Genomic DNA, 22623 nt, shown 5'->3' with positions numbered 1-22623 from the left:
TCTCCTGAGGATAACACAGAGAGATAAAGAACGGATTTTGGTTGAATGCCAGCAAACATACACTGCAATGCTTTGTTCTACAGTGATTCCCGAGTACGTGTTACAGGCCTGGAGTGGTAAAGTGTCCTACCATGAAGGATGAAATAAGGCTGCCCTCCCCAGAAACCTTTTGCAAAGGCTTTAGGACTACATCTAGGAGAACCGCAAATGCCAGGGCAAAGTAATCCTTTCACATGCTTGCTTTTAAACCATGTATAGCATTTTAAAAGGTACACTCACCGGAGGTCCCTTCTCCGCCTGCTGGGTCCAGGAGGCAGCCTTGGGTGGGTTCGGTGGGTACTGGCTCCAGGTCTAGGGTGAGAAACAGTTCCTGGCTGTCGGGAAAACCGGTTTCTCCGCTTGCTTGCTGTGAGCTATCTACAACCTCCTCATCATCATCATCTTCTTCGTCCCCAAAACCTACTTCCGTATTGCCTCCATCTCCATTGAAGGAGTCAAACAACACGGCTGGGGTAGTGGTGGCTGAACCCCCTAAAATGGCATGCAGCTCATCATAGAAGCGGCATGTTTGGGGCTCTGACCCAGAGCGGCTGTTCGCCTCTCTGGTTTTCTGGTAGGCTTGCCTCAGCTCCTTCAGTTTCACGCGGCACTGCTTCGGGTCCCTGTTATGGCCTCTGTCCTTCATGCCTTGGGAGATTTTCACAAAGGTTTTGGCATTTCGAAAACTGGAACGGAGTTCTGATAGCACGGATTCCTCTCCCCATACAGCGATCAGATCCCGTACCTCCCGTTCAGTCCATGCTGGAGCTCTTTTGCGATTCTGGGACTCCATCATGGTCACCTCTGCTGATGAGCTCTGCATGGTCACCTGCAGCTTGCCATGCTGGCCAAACAGGAAATGAGATTCAAAAGTTCGCGGTTCTTTTCCTGTCTACCTGGCCAGTGCATCTGAGTTGAGAGTGCTGTCCAGAGCGGTCAGAATGGAGCACTCTGGGATAGCTCCCGGAGGCCAATACCATCGAATTGTGTCCACAGTACCCCAAATTCGAGCCGGCAACGTCGATTTAAGCGCTAATCCACTTGTCAGGGGTGGGGTAAGGAAATCGATTTTAAGAGCCCTTTAAGTCGAAATAAAGGGCTTCATTGTGTGGACGGGTGCAGGTTTAAATCGATTTAACGCTGCTAAATTCGACCTAAAGTCCTAGTGTAGACCAGGGCTTAGAGTAACAGGAGCCCTGTGTCTTTTTTTTCTTTGTCTTTTCACATTCCCACCTGGAATTGCTCATAAATATACCCCCCCCCCCAAAAAAAATATTACCAAAATAAAAATGAAGACCATGTTGTGGTTTGTTATCAGCACTTATGGGAGAAAATCCCTCATTAGAATTGTTATGTTTCAAAATTTGTTATTTATGTTAACCTTCCTCTTAATAGTACATGTGTGGAAAATGCACTGGGTTTTTTCTGAAATGCTAGTTTGTCTGAAAAGATTTGCTGCTTCCTGGTCATGAACCATGGCAGTTCCCCAGCAATTTGTTCAGCCCATGGCCTGAATCTGCACTGTGACTTAAGTGGGAGTTAAAGATGCTCAGTACTTTAAAGACAGGTTTCAGAGTAACAGCCGTGTTAGTCTGTATTCGCAAAAAGAAAAGGAGTACAAGGTGCCACAAGTACTTTAAAGAGAAACTCAAGGTTTCATAGGAGCAGGACTTTCGTGTAGGTTGATTTCCAGGAATCTGTTCAAAATGTTAGGCCTGGTCTACATTACAGTTAGGTTGACATAAGCTGTCTTCTATCAACCTAGGTGTGGAAGTGTCTTCACTTAAATTTGGCTCCTGACAATGTAAGTGCCTCTCTATGCTGATTTAGTAACACCAGCTCCCTAGGGGCATAGAATCACACTTGATGTAATTAGGTTGGTGTAGTGTCAGTGCAGACATTATGTTGCCTATGTTGACTGTTAGTGGCCTTCAGGAGCCATCCCACAATGCCCAACATTGACAATACAATAGGTACAAGTACTCCTGGCTGGTGAGGATGTGCACAACTAGCCAAGTGTGTGCACACTCAAGCAATTCAATAATTGTTGTGGCTGTGTGGCAACATAAGTTAGGTCGACACAATTCTGTAGTGTAGACCTGGCCTTAGACTCCCACAAGGCCCTAAATTTTGCCAGATATTTATGCACAGTTAAAATGAAAAGAATATAAACCACATTAATAAGCAGGGCTTTGGAGCTGTGCTCCAACTCCAGGCAAAAATCTGCAGCTTCGCGCTCCAGCTCTGGGCTCTGCTCCAAAGCCCTGCTAATAAGAAAACATTTTTGATGTTGTGAATTAATTTACTAACTGGAAAAAAAAGTTTCTATATTTAAAGACATCAGACTGAAATTTAGGGTTGTGGTTGGTGTGTGGTTTTTTTTGTTTTTTGTTTTTCAAATGAGCTAAAAGCAGTAGGACTCCACTGGCCGTGAGTCACGTTGTGAAATAAAAGAAAAGGAGTACTTGTGGCACCTTAGAAACTAACCAATTTATTTGAGCATAAGCTTTCGTGAGCTACAGCTCACTTCATCGGATGCATTCAGTGGAAAATACAGTGAGGAGATTTATATACACACAGAACATGAAAAAATGGGTATCATACACACTGTAAGGAGAGTGATCACTTAAGATGAGCTATTACCAGCAGGAAAGCGGGGGCGGGGGGAGAGAAAGAAAACCTTTTGTAGTGATAATCAAGGTGGGCCATTTCCAGCAGTTAACAAGAACGTCTGAGGAACAGTGGCGGGGGGGGGGAATAAACATGGGGAAATAGTTTTACTTTGTGTAATGACTCATCCACTCCCAGTCTCTATTCAAGCCTGAGTTAATTGTATCCAGTTTGCAAATTAATTCCAATTCAGCAGTCTCTCATTGGAGTCTGTTTCTGAAGCCTTTTTGTTGTAATATTGCGACTTTTAGGTCAGAGATCGCGTGACCAGAGAGATTTGAAGTGTTCTCCGACTGGTTTATGAATGTTACGATTCTTGACATTTGATTTGTGTCCATTTATTCTTTTACGTAGCAACTGTCCAGTTTGGCCAATGTACATGGCAGAGGGGCATTAAACCTGTTGTGAGATAAGGCATGCGAAACATTTTCAGACAGCAATGTGATTTTTAAGCTGCAAGTTTTAAATACAATATCTTTTTCCAAATAGGTATTTGTTTTATTTCTCACACACAGTTTTAATAAGTAATAACAGTAACTTCAGGTCAGGTGTACTGTTGTTTCTTAATGGCAATCTATTTACTTTCTTTAGGTTTTTGAAGCTTGTGATGAAGATAAGAAAGGATATTTAAGCAGAGAGGACTTTAAGGTCGCTGTGGTGATGCTATTTGGTTACAAACCATCAAAGGTATAGCTTATTTTATTTCTCCATCATGTCTTAAAGACTAAATTTATAAGGATATCTCACTATTGAGAACACCGTATGCAAAATAGTCTAGTCTAATCAATCCAGTTCATGAAATTAACAGAAGTGTAGTCTGATTCTTAGAAGTCAGGTGTCAGCTGTATGTGTGTATTTAAAAACAAAAGGCCAAAGCTATTAATCATGTTGGGAACATTATCACTATCCACATTAATTTTGCGAAATCCTACTCTGAGGATGCATGGGTGTACAAGGTGGGTGGGAAAAGAGGGTGTAGTGAGCCCTGCTTAGTTTAAAGTGTGATATGAGATCCAAATGATTGTGCATTAATATACACACAGTCTATTTGCTTATGAGGTTCTTTGAGAAGAAATTACTGTATGTTACAATAAGTAAACACATGTTCTCACAAACTGAGTCACTTACAGCTCCAAGAAGTGCAAAATGTACTTCTTCAACCCTGCCTTTTCTGACATATAAACACAGCAGCGCAGACAGGGGGTTTTTTATTTGTTTTTGTTTTTTTAAGCCTACCAAAACACTACACAACATACAGTTTTTTACCTCAGGAGAGGATGAGAGAGAGAATAAAATACATGTGCAAAATGTTAGTCTTGTCACTTCTTACAGTATTGGAATGCGGTCATATACTTTGCGGATGGGAATGGAACCTGAACAGACTAGATAGAGCATGTATAAAAGATTATACAATCATGGTCTTGTATGTAATCACTGAAATAAATGTATCTGTGTCCATCGCCATGTTACTATCCAGACACATGTTTACACATGTAGCTGGTTAATCTTACGTAGTGTCCACTTAGTGCACAGTACATTATTTCCTTATTATGTTAATTTCTCAACCAGCTTCTCCCCTCCCCTTCTCCCAGTTTATCAAAGCAATCACTCTTCATGGAGGCCTAAATATGCTGCAAGCTAACTTCAAACCACTTGTCATTCATTTAAGTGCTAAAAAAAAAATCCTGAAAAGTTTAGTGTTGTTTTTTCCCCTTATGATCCAATTACTCTGGGGCTTTGCTGAGAAATGCTTAATTTTTGCACACAATTGAAGACCAAACCTTTTCCAGAGATGTACTCATAATACATATTAACTAACAATCTCAGTTTTTTAACTTCTGATAATATCTCTAGTTACAGTTTTTTAAATATTAATAATATCCGTTTTTAAACCACAAGGTGTCACCAGTAAACTCTTTAGTGGATGATGTACAAAGTAAGGATTGAATTATATGGTATTGTTGCATTATCCTGCCAGGAGATCACTCTTCACAGCTCCTTGCTTTCCTTCACAATGATTTTATCTAGTCTGACAACTTATAGTTTATCAGTGGACATTTGGTATTATATATTTTTATAAAATAATTTTTAAAGATTCTAAACTTATTGCTATTAATATATGCAGTGTAGTCGTAGTCCTGTTGATCCCAGGATATTAGAGAGGTAAGGTGTGTGAGGTAATATCTTTTATTGGGCCAACAATTGTTGGTGAAAGACACTAGCTTTCGAGCCTTAGCTTCGACACTTAACTCTGTGTGGCCCAAAAAACTTCTTTCTCTGAGCAACCGAAGTTGGTCCAATAACAGATATTACCTCACCCACCTTGTCTCTCTACTACTAAAATGACATTTCTAGCAAGATGACCCACCTGAGATAAGTGTCCAGTGATGAATTAAAATGGAGAGAAGTAACACCATTTTTTGTACTGATATTTCTGTTACCTGTATTTTGTCAGTGCTTGTATACCAACACAATAAATTTACTATCTAGGTAGAATAACTCGCAATTAAAAATGTTTTTGAATGCAAAGCATTTTCCCATATGTTTTACCAATTTCAGCAATTGGTTTATATTGTGTAATGAATACTAAAGTATCAGAAATGTGATCGTTCAAATTTCTGAAGGAAGTTATTTGTTACTGGGGAGAAAAGAACTTTCTTTCTGGAAATCTGATTAATTGTTACCCTCCAATCATTTGAGCTGATATAAAATGCTCTGGAAGGATGAGTCTGGTTTTTATTTTTGTTTTTTTATAATCACGCTACTCCAGCTAAGCTGTCATTTTAGTGGCAGCTCGGTGTGCTAAAATGCACGTTTGGGCCTAATGCTCCTCAGAGCAGTGAGGTCACTGCAAAAGCACTAGGATCAATCCATAAGGGAAAGAGAACATCTCAGATAGTTCTGGACTAAATTCTCTTGGCTGCTGCAAATAGCATCATAAATGGGTCTCAGAGGGAGCCTCATCCAACACATTCGTTGGTAGGAGGGATGCTGCAATACAGGGCTTTTGAGGATGGAGGTGGGAGAAACTGGGGTATCCCAGTAAGTTATCTCCCCCTACTTTGCATACCACTCACCCTACATTTTTTATTTAAATCATTCATTCTGCAGTTTCAACACTTTTATTTTGAGAACATTTCTTTGAAATACTCTGTAAGATAGACCGTTGTTGAAACAGGAACTTCCTTTTTTTTTTTTTTTTTAGGGAAATAGCCCCCATCCCAAAAAATGTGACTGCTTAATTTTAAATAGGCCCCATCCCAAAAACATATGACTGCTTAATTTTCCACACATGAATAAGTCCATTTGAGTTCAGTTAAGCATATATTTATTTTTGAAAGATTGGGGACTTAGTTAGAAATGGTGTACTCTTTGGCCTTGTCTACACTACACAGTTTTGTCGATAAAAGTCAGCTTTCATTGACAAAATAGTGGAGGTTTACATGCAACAATGCTCCTCCTGCCGATTTAACTCTCCTGCTACACTGACAAAATAAAACCACCTCAACGAGAGGTGTAGAGCTTTTTGCAGCAAAGTCAGATCGACGCAGCATCAGTGTAGACACTGTGTTTGCTTATGTCACCATAAATGGCCTCTAAGAGGTGTCCGACAATGCCCATCCTGACCCCTCTGGTCAGGATACTGTTGGAACTCTGCTGCCCTGCAGTCCGTATACAGGCATCTACCCATCCCCCTTTAAAGGACTGGACTTTTTGAAATTCCACTTCCTGTTTGCTCGGTGTGCAGACCTCACATTGCATCTTCCCAGCTGACCATGGCGGCTCCACACAGCAAACGCTTGGAGTACAGTGGAATTGTTGGATCTGCTGCATTTGTGGGGAGAAGAGGCTGTACAGTCCCGGCTCCACTCCACCCATAGAACTTCGATACCTACAGGAAGATTTCGTGTGGCATGTTGGAGAGGGCCACGAATGGGACACGCATCAGTGCAAGTTAAGATCAAGGAGCTGAGGCAGACATACCAGAAAACATGGGAGGCAGACACTCTGGTACTGCACCAAAGATCTGATGCTTCTATAAGAAACTGGACGCCATCCTTAGCAGTGACCCCACTTCCACCACCAAGAGCCACATGGATGCTTTGTGGACGGGGTGGGGGAGGATGGAGACAGTGGCCAGTGGACTGGAAGTAGAGTTGGAGAATGAGGTGGACAGGTGACAGAGTCATCCAGTAGTGTGGCTAGCCAGGACCTCTTCTCTACTCCAGATGGTTCAAGCCAGTCTCAGCACTTCGGCTTTGGCGTGCGTGATGCAGGAGAGGGGAGCTCTGGTAAGTGGTCATTTTGATTTGATACTGCTCAGTTACATGAGGTAGAGCAGTTCTTGGTTTTGTTATTTGCTAGAAGTGGGTTAAGGGATAGAAATGTACAAGACTAGCAGTATTTGCATCTGCTTCCCATTCACATCTGTAGCTACACAGTGGGGACCCTGCTGAAAAAGTTGTTAATGCACACCAAGATTTCACAGGAATCCTTCGGAGAGATCTCTAGGAAACTTTTCTAGAGGTACTTGCCAATCTTCTGCCGAAGGTTCCCTAGCAGAGTTGCCTTTCTCCCCCAATCAGTAATCACTTCTGCAGGGACCAAAGCAGCATAGAGACCTGGTCTGAAGCCACATGCATGCAGGAGATTCATCCTTGCATCCTTGTTTATCCTCTGGAGTGAGAGATCAGCTTGAATTACCCCCACCTGTGGAAAAAGGTGGCAGAATTTACAATAGTCACTTGCACTGATCCCCTTAAAAAAAACACCTAGACCCTTGGCTCCATCTTGGACCTTCCTCTCTTCCCCCAGGCTGAACTCACCATGTTTAGTACAGTCGCTGAGCTTTGTGCTTGCCAAGGGAGAGTGAGAGAGAGGTGTATTTAACTACTATGATTCAATGTTGTGAGTGCACTCACAATACTGCCTCTGTTTGTTGTTTCTTGTGCTTCTACAAATGTGTTCTGGAGGGGAACTTCCTACATGCCAGTGGAGCACCTCCATCAGACAAGGAGGTGACCCAGGATGCAAAAGGAGGACATGATTAAGGGAGGTGTTCCAATTGTCTGACACCACAGATCATGATCACAGAGCGTGGAGAGAGACAATTAATGAAAAATTTAAAATAGATGGCCTGGAGAGGAAGCAGCACCAAGAGCGTATTTCAGAGAGGCAGGATCGGATGAAAAAACTGATGCAGGACCAAACAGATGCTAAAGTCCCTGATTGTGCTGTAGTCAGAATACGTATGCTCGCCTTCCCCTGCAGCCTAAACAGAACAGTGTGCCATGCCCTCCCCGACTCCTCGCACATATTCTTTGCATCTTCCCGGCCCGTCTCAGTACCACCTTCACTCACCCTTTTGGACAGGTAATGATAGCTGGACTTATACACAGCTATGAGCATCTCCTTTAAGAGAGTGCTTGTCAGAGTCGTCTCCCTTGCAAGAAATCAAATTCTGTGTATTGGTCATTGCTGTTTAATAAAAATGTACTCATAGAAAGAAAATTAAGCTTTATTTTTCTCCTACACACAATGGTTGCTGCTGGCATTCATACACAGTGGCAATTAGCACATTTACAAACTACAAATCATACTCAGGAAGCAATCATCACAAGGGTTATTCCAGGTGGCAAGTAAACAAGCCTGGCTGACTGCATTATGTGAAGGCACATTACTGGGGCTCATTGTCAAAATGCTGCTACAAAGCCTCCCTGATTCAAATAGCCCCCTTTTTGAGCCCCTCTAATAGCCCTGGTATCTGGCTGCTCCAAATCAGCTGCCATCCGATCTGCCTCGATGCTCCACCCCTGGACTTTTCCCCCTTAGCTTCACAAATATTGTGCAGAGTACAGCAGGCTGGGCTATGACCATGGCAATATTTTCCTCATTGAGATCTAACCTGCAATAAAGGTAGCACCAGTGAGCTTTTAATCTGTCAAACGCACATTCATCGGTCATTCTGCACCTGCTCAACCTGTTGTTGAAGCACTCCTTGCTGCTGCCAAGGTTTCTGGTATAAGGCTTCATGAGCCATGGGAGTAAGGGGTAGACTAGGTCTCCCACGATCATTATGGGCATTTCAGTGTCCTCCATTGGAATCTTCTGGTCTGGAAAGAAAGTCTCTGCTTGCAGCTTTCTATACAAGCCAATGTTCCTGAAGGTGTGTGCGTCATGAATCTTTCCTGACCACCCCACATTGTTGTTAGCAAAACAACCCTGGTGATCCACAAGCACCTGCAGTACCACAGAGAAGCAACCCTTTCTATTGATGTACTCCATCGCAAGATGGTCCAGGGCCAAAATTGGGATATGCATGCCATTTGTCACCCTACTGCAGTTAGGGGATCCCATTGCCACAGAACCATCCCCCATTTCACACACATTTCATAGCAACACAGCCCTTCATAGCAGGATGTGATTAATGGCCCTGCACGTTTGTGTAAACGCAACCCCTGTGGTGGACTTCCCAACTCCAAACTGAGTCATGACTGATAGTAACAGTCTGGAGTTGCCAGCTTCCACACAGCAATCGCCACATGCTTTGCCACTGAGAGGGCAGCTCTCATTTTGGTGTCCTTGTGGAAGGGCAGGAGCGAGCTCCGCACACAGTTCCAGGAACATGGCTTTGCGCATCCAAACGTTTTGCAGCTGCTGCTCATCATCCCAAACCTGCATAACGATGTGATTCCACCACTCAGTGATTGTTTTCTGAGACCAATAGCGACAGTCCACCGTGTGCAGCAGCTCCATGAATGCCAAAAGTAATCTGGAATTGTTTCTTTCTGTGGCACCCAGCAGGGCAGGCATCTCAGATTCCTGTTTGGATTCACAGCTCAGAAAGTACTGTATGATCAGTTGCATTGTGTTCATAACTGTTATCACAAGACTGGTGAGCAGTGCAGGATCCATGTTTTTTGGCAGAGATGGTGGGCGCACAGTTTACAGGGGCTGTTGAAAAATGGTGCAAAGGGTAGTCAGAAGCCCATAGAATGATGGGACAGAAAAAACTGCATCATGGGACAGTGAGCCCACACCCATGATGCACTGCAATCCATTCCCACAATTCCTAGTGGCAGAATGTAACAAGTTGTACAGTGGGATAGCTACCCACAGTGCACTGCTCTTTTGATGGTAGAGCACCAATTGTGATGCACTCTGCCGACACAAGGAGCGTTGTGTGAACATGCACAAGCGATTTAATTATAGTGGTTTATGATTGTCGGAGTAACTTGTGTCGACTTAACTCTGTAATGTAGACATAGCCTATAGCTTCTTTTCTGGCCATAGACACACAAATGTTTAATGGGGGGAAGTATTTATATTAAAGCTATAGTACTGAACTAATGCTGCAGACGATTTTACAAGATATGCTGTTTAATAGTTATGTGATCAGAATTGAATTCTGTTAAATACAGTTGATACAAATTGAAATAACTATAATGGATCAAATTCACCACATGGTGAAAGCAGGCTCAACAATATTGCCTGGTATATTTTCTCTGTTCCAGGTGGAGGTGGATTCAGTAATGGCCTCAGTGCAACAAAAAAATTCAGGTAATATGCAAACAGGCTTTCCTTTCTCTCTAGTCTCTTCTCATTCATAAATTCTGTAATCTTAAAGACTTTTAAAAGAATTTTCTACAGATTAATTATAAAGAGATTTACAGAGACTGTTGATGAGTCTGAATTATTTAATTACTAAATTCTCATATGATGAAAATTAGCTTTTGGGCTTATCTTTGGTGCAAGGTTGGCAGTTTTCCAGGAAAAACTTATTTCGGACAGGCACTGGTAAATACCAGTTTAAACTGGGGAAAAGAAAATAATTATTAGAATATACTAATGAAAATTACTGAAAAAATGTTTAACGGTTTGATAATTTTTGGCATATATAATATTTATATAATATTGAAAACTGAAATATGAGTCGTGGTATATACATTCCTTGAGAAAATACCAAACCAAAATGTATAGAGACACTCCGTTGTTCAGTATTATGTTACATATATTAGTATTACCCTTACTGCAGTTGTACTTTTTATTTGTACAACCCTAAATTAATTTCTGAATCTACTGCCTTGTGTGACCACAATTTGAATATGTAACTAAAGCTAAGTGTAATACGTGTGCATTAATGAAACAGTTTTTAAAATAGAAAATGCCTAGAACTGGGACTAACTACTAATAATGGTAAAAACCCATTATTTTACCTGGTAAAACCACCTTAGGTAAATACCATCCCTGCTTTGATGCAGATGTATTGCCTCAAAATTGATTTTTTTAATAGCAAGGCTTTACAGGCTAATTGAAATGGTCTCTTAAATTGTAAGTGGAAAGAGGTGGTTTTTAACAAATAAATGTGCTTCTGCAGTACATGCATCCCAGATACAGCAGCATTGTGCTAGAGTATGAGAATCTGAAAATGAAATTGACAGAAGCTGACTATAAAGAAAAGTAAATCTGGCTAGTCTGTTTTCATAATCTAAACTGAGAGAAACTCAAGAAGTAAGCAAAGCATATATTGGTAAGTGATGAAAATTGTCTGACAATGTCCCTCTATCACCGTTCCATTATTTGTCTGTTGGATTGATAAAGAACAGTGAGTCTTATCTGCAAAACTAAGTCCAGACACAAGTACAAAGTTAACTGTTTACTTGGATTTTTAGATTATGGATTTTTAAGTGTCAAGTTGACAGACGAGACGATACTTTATTTTTACCTAGAAATATGTTTTTTTATGTATGGAGGTAGCTTTGTACTCTGTAGTTATATTATATAAAAAGCCAGTGCTAAGAGATCAATGAATGGGCAGCACGGTACTGTACAGGTCGTTTTTTAAAACGAAAATTGTATACTATAATTTTCCAGTCTTATGTGCCACTTTGAAAGAGAAAATAAATAAATAAATGGATTTCAGCCTATGTTGCTTTTCTAAGGTTTTACTTCCATAGTTATCCAATTGAAAGGGATGCTGCTCAGGCAGGCAAGTTCAGTGTGTTTAGGCATCCCTTGTTGTTAAAGAAATTGTGCATATACAGAACCTAGTAGTTGAAACCAGGATGTGTCTATAATTCTAGACACTGAGAATGTAATCATTTTTAATGTGATGTTTTCAAGAAGCAGCAATGAAAAAAATGTTGGGAACCTGAGAGCTTGTAGTTTAAGGTTTGAATTGAGACAGTAGGTGGAGCTGAAGAAGCTATTCTTCTGAACCATATTAGAAATAAATGGATATGGAAAAACTGTAAGAAAAATAAACCACAGAGGTCTTGTTATATTTGTTTAAAAAAAGCTAGCTAATACAGTGATGGAAAAATCCCATGCACCGCTACAGACTAGGGACCGAATGGCTAGGCAGCAGTTCTGCAGAAAAGGACCTAAGGGTTGCAGTGGACAAGAAACTGTGTGTCCTTGTTGCCAAGAAGGCCAATGGCATTTTGGGATGTATAAGTAGGGGCACAGCGAGCAGATCGAGAGACGTAATCGTTCCCCTCTATTTGACATTGGTGAGGCCTCATCTGGAGTACTGTGTCCAGTTTTGGGCCCCACACTACAAGAAGGATGTGGAAAAATTGGACAGAGTCCAGCGGAGGGCAACAAAAATGATTAGGGGACTGGAACAAATGACTTACGAGAAGAGGCTGAGGGAACTGGGATTGTTTAGTATACGGAAGAGAAGGATGAGGGGGGATTTGATAGCTGCTTTCAACTACCTGAAAGGGGGTTCCAAGGAGGATGGCTCTAGACTGTTCTCAGTGGTAGCAGATGACAGAACAAGGAGTAATGGTCTTAAGTTGCAGTGGGGGAGGTTTAGGTTGGATATTAGGAAACACTTTTTCACTCAGAGGGTGGTGAAACACTGGACTGCGTTACCTAGGGAGGCGGTGGAATCTCCTTTCTTAGAAGATTTTAAGGTCAGGCTTGACAAAGCCCTAGCTGGGATGATTTAGTTGGGGATTGGTCCTGCTTTGAGCAGGGGGTTGGACTAGATGACCTCCTGAGGTCCCTTCCAACCCTGATATTCTCTGATTCTATGATTGTCCTTTATAAATCATTTCAATTGTATAAAATAGGTCTAGATCTGTATGTTTCACAGGTATAAGGCAAAAGATTAGACTACATGAGAATTCTGAGTTGAAATTACATTTATTTATATCTTGACTTGTTCTATTTTTAAAAACTAGGGCATACATTTTTTCCTAATATTTCCTTTTTTGTACAAGTACTTTGCTTTCAGAAATACCAGACAGTTAATTAGGGTTGGATTTAACAAACTATATTTGCATTCCAACCTCTTTTATTTAACTCTCCCTAAAAATCAGATAAATGTACTTAGAAACAAATTTACCCAATCTGTAAGTGTAATAACCAATCCAGTGTTATTATGCAGTTTTATTAGGAGACTCCAAGGAAACCAAACCTGAGGCTACAGAGCATTTCATAGGGCATAGATAGTGCTGGGAATGGTGCCAGCTATATTGTTTGTGCAATACACTCTATGCCTTTATTTGTGGAATGCAAGTGCTATTGACTTTGGAGAGACCACTTCTTTGTCCTGTTCTCCCAGTCTAAGGAAAGATGTCACTGTAGCCAGCAAGCAAGAAAGGGAAGAAATATATTAAGGAATAGAGAAAGAAGAGCCTGGTAAATGGAAATTTAATTTGAGAAAAAAGAAAAGGAGTACTTGTGGCACCTTAGAGACTAACCAATTTATTTGAGCATGAGCTTTTGTGAGCTACAGCTCACTTCATCGGATGCTGTAGCTCACGAAAGCTCATGCTCAAATAAATTGGTTAGTCTCTAAGGTGCCACAAGTACTCCTTTTCTTTTTGCGAATACAGACTAACACAGCTGTTACTCTGAAACCTGTTAATTTGAGAAGAAGTTGAATTTTGCAGATGTCTAGTAGAATACTTTCATGTAACCTAACAATATAAAAGATAATTGTTTCAATTCTGGTTCTTATAATTAATAATAAAGCAGTTATAATTATATTGCATGAGTCATTCATAGTTGCAGTGGGCAAATAAAGAAGAGTGGGGGTTTTTTGAGGAGGTATATTCACATTTTCCATTTTTCTAGGTGTATTACTTGAAGAATTTTTAAAACTTATGAATACAAAGAAGGCTGCACAACTACACCATAGTGAAATAAGGCAGATATTCACAGCTTTTGACATGCAATGTAAGTCTTTCTTCCCTGCAGAGTTTTTAAAGAGAGACTTCCATACTGAAGCAAATATGCAAAATAGAGCATTAATACAAAGCAAAATGTATTTGGGCAGTATCCTAGATGGGAGCTTCCCAGCCCTATCTTTCGATGATTCTGTGTTTCCAAGTAAAGTAACTAATGTAATGGCATTGCAGGTAGATGATTAACAGAAGCAGGGACAGCAGGCAGTTGAGGCCAGCAGTAGAGTCCCAGGTTGTCTGTTCCACCGCATGTTTCTCCAGTTTTTGAAGAAAACCATCTCTAGTTATTCACTTACCCCACTTACTGTTATCACTATCATATCTCCATCCTGATTATTGGAACTCCCTCAGGACCCCCTTCTAATGTTTCCCTGCTCACTCATGCATACCACTTATGTTGCAGATTCCTCTCCCAGGAGATGGGAAGGGGAAGAGAAAAAGCAGCAAGGATCTTCTTCTATGGCTTATTTTGGGACCCAGGTTTGGTGTTTCTTTTCCTTTTCTGGTAGGCTGTGGGGATGGAATGTGATTCTTATCTTCCTCTCCCCCCTCCCCTAACCAAAGAGGAGAGAAACTTGAGAATAGGCTAGTGAACCAAAGACATGTAGCATTTATACTATCCTTTTCACGTGTTTTTTGGTTGTTTTTTTTTTCTCTCTCTGGCCTGAAACGGGGGCTTGGCCCATGGGGAATAGAGGGACGGTCAGGTGCTGAAATGAGTCACAAGAAAATGAGAACAGACACAGAGATAGATTTGAAATGGCAGGCTGCAACTTTATTAAAATTTAACATTGGATAGGCGCACTATCTGTCCCATCTTCCCCTACCAGGTATTTTAGATAGGTCCAGCGTAGGGTTTACAGAACATCTATCATATGGCTCGTAACTCAGCATAGACTCTCCAGTGCCTACCCCAAAGGATTCAGCTTGCTCTGCTGAGTCTTCTCACCTTTCCACCAGCAAAGGGGACAGAAGGGACAGACAGAGGGACTGCAGGCTGCAAGGACTTCAGGTCACCCCTTTTCCATAGACCCGGGGTCCACTAGCAAAATCCCATGTTTCTTATTTTCTGGTCACTAGCCCTTTGGTCGTTTATCAATCCTGGACACTGGCTGCAAGTTGCACCAAATTAACGTAAAGCAACTTAAAAATACAATTTCTATACTAAAGAACTACAAGGAGGGAGCGTGGGTTAAACTAAACATGAGACAAGAGGCCTGATAAACCTTGGGCCAGGATTTAAATAAATGATGTTGGGAACCAAGGACCAATTAGTTCACATCTCTCTAGCTAGCCAATGAGCAGTGGAAAGAGGGGCCTACCCCTTTATATTCTCCCCCTTTTATCCAAAGCTGTCAGGCATCTTGTGTATCCAATCCAGTTTCCCATCTGTTAAATTGATGGGTGGCTACTAGCGATTCAGGACAAGAATACTGCTTCAAAAAGCTTTTCAAAGAGGCTTACACACCTCAGCAGTTACCCCATTCTTCTTTGTTTTGTCCATTATTCTCTCTCTATCTCTCCATAGGTACCCAGCGACAACCCTGTTTGAATTATTGCTTTCTCTTTCAGTTGGATCCTGCAATGAAGTCATAGGCGTGGTCTGCACCTAAAAGTTAGGTTGACATAGCTATGGAAGTAAGGAGTGTGAAAAAACACACCTTTGAGCACCATAACTATGGTGACCTAGTCCCCAATGTAGATGCAGGTATGTTTGCAGAAGAATGCTTCTGCCATCTTAGGCACTGTCATTCAGAGAAGTGGTGTTCCTATGTCTTCCGGCAGTATAGACTGTGTTTACGCTACAGGGTTGTGCCGGCATAGCTACAGCAACCTAGCTCGGTAGTATAGACCTTTCCATAATCATTGGTGAATGGTCTCTTTCGTGGATTTTGTTTTGATGTTGTATATTCAGTATCATGACTTCATTGCAGAATTAATCAAGAAGAGAAAACGTACTGTGAGAGAAACCTTATTTAAATACAACTCCACATGTGGAATTTTGATAATTAGCAAATATGGGAAGAAAAATTGGGAAACACATGTAAAAAGTAATTTAGTATATTTTAAAGTGTCCATTTGAAAGTTTTCCCAGTATAAAAGTTTATTTTCAAAATGACAGTTTTTAAAATGAATTCTTAAATATGAAACGGTACAGTACAGATGCTGCAGGGGTATTTCCTTTGAATGGAGTTTTTGGTAGCATACACCAAAATGACAGTACAAAATCACTTTTGAATCACTCATCTTTTGACACCCCCACTACCCTATCCTATGTGGATCCTAGCCATTTCCTAAAATACTTTGGTTGAAATTATAATAACTTCAAAGAGTGTACTTAGTTTCTGAAAATCTACAGGACAGGCTTATGAATATTAATGTATTAAAAATTTGATGTTGGTTCTTGAACAAGCATAACTCTTCATAGTTGGGTTTTTTTATCTTATTTTCCCACTTCTTTAAACAAGATAAAGGATTTTTGACTTTGGAAGATTTCAAACGAGCCTTCAATTCTGTTGCTCCAAAGTTACCTGAAAGGATCATAGTTGAAGCTTTCAGGTAAGACAAACATAAAAGTCTTGTTTGATTCTTGTTCTTAGATAACAGTCTTTAATTTTCTCTTAATTCAAATATATAAAACATTTGGAAACCGTAGGTTATGTTCCAGAGCAAAAGATACAAGCTTCAGCACATTATTATTTCAACATCCTTTTATATTACTCCTGTGGGGATTCTGCACCGATGCGGGGGCTCAGAATTCGTATGGCCCGCATTTCTCTGTGTCCCCCGCATAGAAAAATGCAAAAAAAAATCTGCCGGGGGACACACGCCTCTTGCCCAGCAGCCCAGGCAGCACATTTTTTCCAGTGTGCCTGGAGCAGCCTCAGAGACGGGGAAGGGGGGCTGGATGTGCATGCCAGCCTGCCTGCATGATCACCGTCAGGGGCGAGCGGGGCTGAGCATATGTGCGTGCCAACAGGTGTGTGTGTGTGTGAGAGAGAGAGAGAGTGTCTCTCCCTCCCCCTGGCTACTGCAGCTCACTGGTGTGTAAGGGTCGGGCGTTTTATGTATGAGGCAGGTTAGAGGTACAAATGTAGCAGGCCTGCCTGAGTTAATTGATTCATTCTCTGAGGTACTAGCAGCCTGACTAGGTAGTTAGTAACATTGTTAAACTTGCTGTTGATGGTTAATTGATCTCATTCTCTGAGGCAGAAATGTAGCACCTGACTTACCAGCAGGATAGTGAGTTTGTGTGTGTGGTTTTTGGGAGGGGGGTGAGGGGGTGAGAGAACCTGGATTTGTGCAGGAAATGGCCCAACTTGATTATCATGCACATTGTGTAGAGAGTTGTCACTTTGGATGGGCTATCACCAGCAGGAGAGTGAATTTGTGTGGGGGGGTGGAGGGTGAGAAAACCTGGATTTGTGCTGGAAATGGCCCAACTTGATGATCACTTTAGATAAGCTATTACCAGCAGGACAGTGGGGTGGGAGGAGGTATTGTTTCATATTCTCTGTGTGTATATAAAGTCTGCTGCAGTTTCCACGGTATGCATCCGATGAGTGAGCTGTAGCTCACGAAAGCTCATGCTCAAATAAATTGGTTAGTCTCTAAGGTGCCACAAGTACTCCTTTTCTTTTTGTGAATACAGACTAACAGGGCTGTTACTCTGAAACCTGACTTTTAATGTTAACGTTTCTATTGTTAGTCAACTGTTCCCATTCTCAGTCAATTCCCCTAGGAGCATAAAACCTGTGAAAGTTTTAAGGCCCCCCAAGTTGCCAGAGTGATGTAAAGGAGACTTCTTATAAATGACAGTAAGGGAATCCTCAGCTAGGAAGATCTATGTGCTTACTCACTTTTTTCCTGTGCCAAAGTGTCACAATGTGGTTAGATTACAGGTAAGGACTTATTTTACTTACTCGTTTTTAAAAAAAAAAAAGAAGACGACTTTGAGGGCAAAATAAAACATTTACCAAGCAGTCAATAAAATGTCAGGACAATCAGAACCAAGCACTTCCCAAAGTACCCAGCCAGGTCCAGATGAAGTTACCAAAGTGCAAAGGGATATTCGTTCTTTTGCATGACGTGAATGGCCATCACATCATGCATCAAAAACAGCTACACCAGCTTCTCAAGCTCGAGAATTCCCTACAAAACTGCATGCGGATGGGAACAAATTATTTTGCACATTGTGCAATGTTGTTCTCAATCATGACCGACGGTCTGTAATTGTGGGTCATTTTGCATCAAAAAACCACTAACTGAAGGAAGATGCGGCTCAAGAGGAAGGCAGAAAATAAATGTCAGAAGACCATTACAGGTTCACTGAAAAACAAAACACCAGCAGAAAAAGAATGTGTGGAGGTGAGTGGAAATATAAGAAAATGTTATAATACAGAAAAATAAGATAAGTAGCATAGAACAGTCATAGCGATGGGGTCTTTTCACTTGCTCTGAGATCTTGAATAGACATTTCTGTTTTTAAACTACTTTTTTTTGTAAGTGGTGACTACATGATTATTTACTATATATAAATCTAAACTGAAGTCTAATACATTTATTTATATATTTATTTCTGAATTTCTAATCTAAGATGTTACATGGATGGTAAATATTTGTGCTCCCTGAAGATTTATCTAACTACTTCTACTTTCAGATTTGTACAGCATGGGTGAAGACGCTAGCAGGTGCCAACATCCCCTTGTCAAAGACTGACCACCCACTTGTGAGGGAATTTCTTGACAGGAGGGTCCGGAATGGTGGTGTGATTTCTGCTAGGACACAACTGACTGACACATTCTTACCTGAAGTGTACCTCAAAGAAAAGGAAAACTTAAAACTGAAGCGTAAAGACAAGAAAATCGCTGTTAGCTTTGTTGAATGTTGTGATGAGGCAAGATCAGTTCTGAATGTACTCTTTGCACCATTACAACCTGATTTCAGTAGGCAAGTTAACTCTTTTTTTGGTGGATACAGTGTTTTTAGATGCTGTTAATCACTCAACTGTTTCACAGGCTGTAGTCAAAGCAGTAAATGAGTACCAGATTGATTATGAAAATGTAGTAATTGATACTGACAATGCTAATTACATGAAAAAGGCATTTGATTCTGTGTTTTCTACACAGTTTCCAAATTCTGTGCATATAACCTGTTTGGCACATATTGTTAATTTAATTGATGAATCATTTAGAAAGCCTTTTCAGATGGTTGATACATTTGTAAGGGGCTTCAAAAACAAGTTCTATAACTCTGTAGTAGGAAAGTGAGGTACCTCCATTTCATGAACCGGAAACTACAAGAGGAGTCTCCAGATGTCAAAGCATCCATGCCTCCTAGGAGGGCCGTCCCCAGACGTACGCAGCAGGCACGGTTGCGTAGGGCACCAGAAAATTTGGGGCATCATTCCCTTCGCTGGTCGTGGCTGGAATCCTCTCTTCTCTGGCCCCTCCCTGGTGCTGGGCCGGCGGACTTCTCCCCAACCCTGCCCCCTCCCTTCTCAGCTGGCCAGCTAAGAGCTCCAGCCCGGGGGGACCAGAGCAGCACAGTCCACCGCTGTCCAGAGTGGAGTCCCTCCCTAGACCCTGTTTGCCTGCGCTGCTCGGTTTCTGGCAGGATCCGGGCCCGGGCCAGGACAGGAGGAGCAAAACTTCCACGTGAGGTTTGGGTGTGGGGGAGAGGAGGAGTGAAGGGTGGGTCTTAAAGTGACAGTGCGCTCACTGTCTCTCACACTTCCCTAACACACACACAGAGTCTGTCTCACACACACAGTCTGGCTGTCACACCCACATACACTTTGCCTCTCATGAGTCACAGTCCCCCAATACTGATTGTCTCACACACACACACACACAGAGTCTCACACTCCCCAGCACACTCTGTCATACAGTCCCCCAACACACACACACTGTGTCTCTGTCTCTCTCACATGCACTAGCTCTCTCTCTCACACACACATAGACACACACACTGTCACACGTGCACACACACACACGCGCTCGCGTAACATTATTGTTGTTCTTACTGCTTGGTACTTCCTGTCAAAATGCTTGTGGTGAGGGGCTGCAGCAGGTCCGTGGGCTCTGGCAAGATGCAGCCCCCATGTGACAGCGCGAAGCCTGCCTTGAGCCACTGACACAGCATCTGCTGCATACGAAGCACTGTGTGTGTCAGCAATGGGGGGGGGACTCCGGGGGTCCACATGCGGGGGTGGTGGCTGTGCCACCTCGACACACTGGGGTCAGCAGTGCCGGCTGGGGGCCGCCTTCAGTGGAGCATAGTTTAATAATACTGCGTAGGGCCCCATAAATCCTAAGGACGGCCCTGCCTCCTAGCCCAGGTGGAATACACTGGAACAGCTGGTTCCCTGCCGTCCAGTATCACTCTAAGAACTTTCAGTTCTACAAAGAATTCTTTAATGAATTGCAACAGCAGCTCCCCAGTTTCTGTGCAAACTGTTCAGAAAATGAAGAATGACCCAACTAATTATGCATTGTTGAACATACAGATCACTTTTCTAGCACAGAAATGTGAACAAATTTTCAGTTTAAATCTGACATTTGAGAGCAGGAAGCCTTGCACAATTAAAGCATCTGACCTTCTGGAAGAACTGCAGATATATTTCAGTTCACATCTAGAGCTCCCCTCAGAAAACACCTTAGAGTTCTTCAAATTTAGGAAGGCAGAAAACTTATCTCCTGTTAAAAGATTTGCCTGTCTAAATCTTTTTAAAGAGGCATTCCATGAAGCATCTAAAAAGCTTGACAAATATTTGTTATTTGGACAACCAGGTCTAAATTTTCTCAAAGCTTGTGGGTTATTCAATCCTCATCGTGTTTATATCCTGCCAGAACACTGTGAATGCTTTCAAGCAATACCTAGTTTTTCTGAGGTACCTGAACAGGAGCTAAAATTGTACAGGGAAAAGATAGTGCCTGAAGCTATTCAGTCAACCTATTTTTGTAGACCTCCAAGTGTTTTGGCTTTCAATGACTGAGAGAATTCCAAATATTGCCAAGCTGGCCTTGAATTGCATAAATACTGTTTCAAATTCTGCAGTTGCAGAGAGAAGTTTTTCACTGTACAATTTGATCTTTTCTAGCAGAAGGAAATCACTAAGTGAGGAAAAACTTGAAGGCTCTTTGTTCTCTGTACTATAATTTAAATGAAAATACTGGATTGCACTGAAATGCAGGACAATGATTAGCAAAACTATAGGACTTTCATATGTGAAAATCTGAGCAATTTAAAATGACATCCTGCTTTTTGTTGTTGTTACTGTTTGGTGTTCTGTAATGTAATTTAAATGAAAATCCAGAATTATAACTGAAATGCAGGCTATTGGTTACCAAATGTTTGTAACTTAACTTTCACGTGTTTAGGGAATGCTGAATAGTTATTGTGACTTTTTTCTGTATTGTAATTTAAATAAATTACCAAAACAATTGAAACTGGTGTAATTATATTGCATTATTTTGACAAAATATGCAGAATGTTGAAATTTTTGGCACAGAATTTTGAAATTTTTGATGCAGAATTCCCCCAGGAATCGTGTGTGTGTGTGTATATATGTGTGTGTGTGTGTATATATATATATATATAACATACCATTCAAGAAAAAGGGATTTGTCTGGTATTTTAAATGGACACTATAGGCACTGATTAAATATTACCAAACATGAAAAACTAATACATTGAATCCTACAATGTCTCTTCAGAAGTCTAAAAATACTCATTTTCACAATTTCATGACTTGTTTGAGAAACTGGAACTTGAGAGCTGTCTCTTGAAGACTGTGGAACTAACATGCTAGTACATTCTACAAGAGACTACAGGTAAAATTTCCTAAAGTGCTATAATAACTTAGAAACAGGCTTTTGATTGCCTTTTGAACATTTTACCCACAGGCTACTAAGTCACTTTGGAAACTTAACCCCTAATCTATAGTGTTGTATTAATTTAGATGGACTATATGAGCCAAAGGTATTAACATAACCCAGTCACTGTCCAACATTAAACAGTGTTAAAACGAGGTCTGGGGTTTGGCATACAGAGACCTCAGCCTGTTTAGTACCATGGCAAACACACCATTTTAAAATTCTTTTAACTTCTTATTAAAGATACACAAAAGAAGGAAAAATGGTTAAAGCATTTGAAATATAAATTATTAAGTAAGGCTTTTATATTAACTTTTTTTCTCCTTTTCCCTTTAGCTGTGGAGAGACTTAGAAGGAACCCCCTCCACTCCTCCCCTTGTTTGATAGTCTTTTGGATGGTGTCAAAGGTGGTAATAACTGTCCTTTGGGGCAAAAGAGAAGTTAGTAGAAATGGATTGGAGCTGCTGCTGTTAAAGTCTGATACCGTTTTATCCGAAGCGGTGTTCGGGATTCGGCTGGAGCTGATAGATCTGTTAATGTCATCTGGGTACCTTTCTCTGGCCTGGTCTGGTAAAGACATATCTCAGGATTAGGATGATGAAGGCCTGGAGTCCCAGGAGATGTGGGGAGGACGGGTGGGAACCATGGTGATGAAGCTTGCTTCAGTAATCTCTGACTGTTTTTCAGCTCCATCTGTTCATTCAGTCTTTTCCTCCCAAAGTCTCTTTCTTTAAAGACCCCCAAAGGGAATGGTGTGTGGAATAGCCCATCCCCTTATTTATTTTGTGCACTAATTAGGCCTAATACACAACACACCAATTTTGGTTCATGAACTTCTG

General features: G+C 41.3%; 1 protein-coding gene across 3 annotated transcripts in view; it reads left to right on the top strand.

Moving 5' to 3' along the window:
* Nucleotides 1-22623, top strand: part of EFCAB11 (EF-hand calcium binding domain 11) — a 118766-nt gene that overhangs the window by 4830 nt on the left and 91313 nt on the right. Inside the window, exons 2-6 of one of the 3 annotated variants that reach the window (XM_073349407.1) lie at nt 3301-3396; nt 10224-10269; nt 13798-13899; nt 16376-16466; nt 18568-20080. In XM_073349407.1, the coding sequence (XP_073205508.1) occupies nt 3301-3396; nt 10224-10269; nt 13798-13899; nt 16376-16466; nt 18568-18586 (354 nt within the window). In that variant the 3' untranslated portion in view covers nt 18587-20080. Of the gene's footprint in view, nt 1-3300; nt 3397-10223; nt 10270-13797; nt 13900-16375; nt 16467-18567; nt 20081-22623 lie in introns of those variants that run through there. The other 2 variants (XM_073349405.1, XM_073349406.1) reach the window with 2 other exon arrangements.

The sequence above is a fragment of the Lepidochelys kempii genome, chromosome 6, assembly GCF_965140265.1.
Source record: "Lepidochelys kempii isolate rLepKem1 chromosome 6, rLepKem1.hap2, whole genome shotgun sequence".
NCBI lineage: Eukaryota > Metazoa > Chordata > Testudines > Cheloniidae > Lepidochelys > Lepidochelys kempii.
Note: the sequence above shows the minus strand (reverse complement) of the source record. Positions and strands in the feature narration are given on the sequence as shown.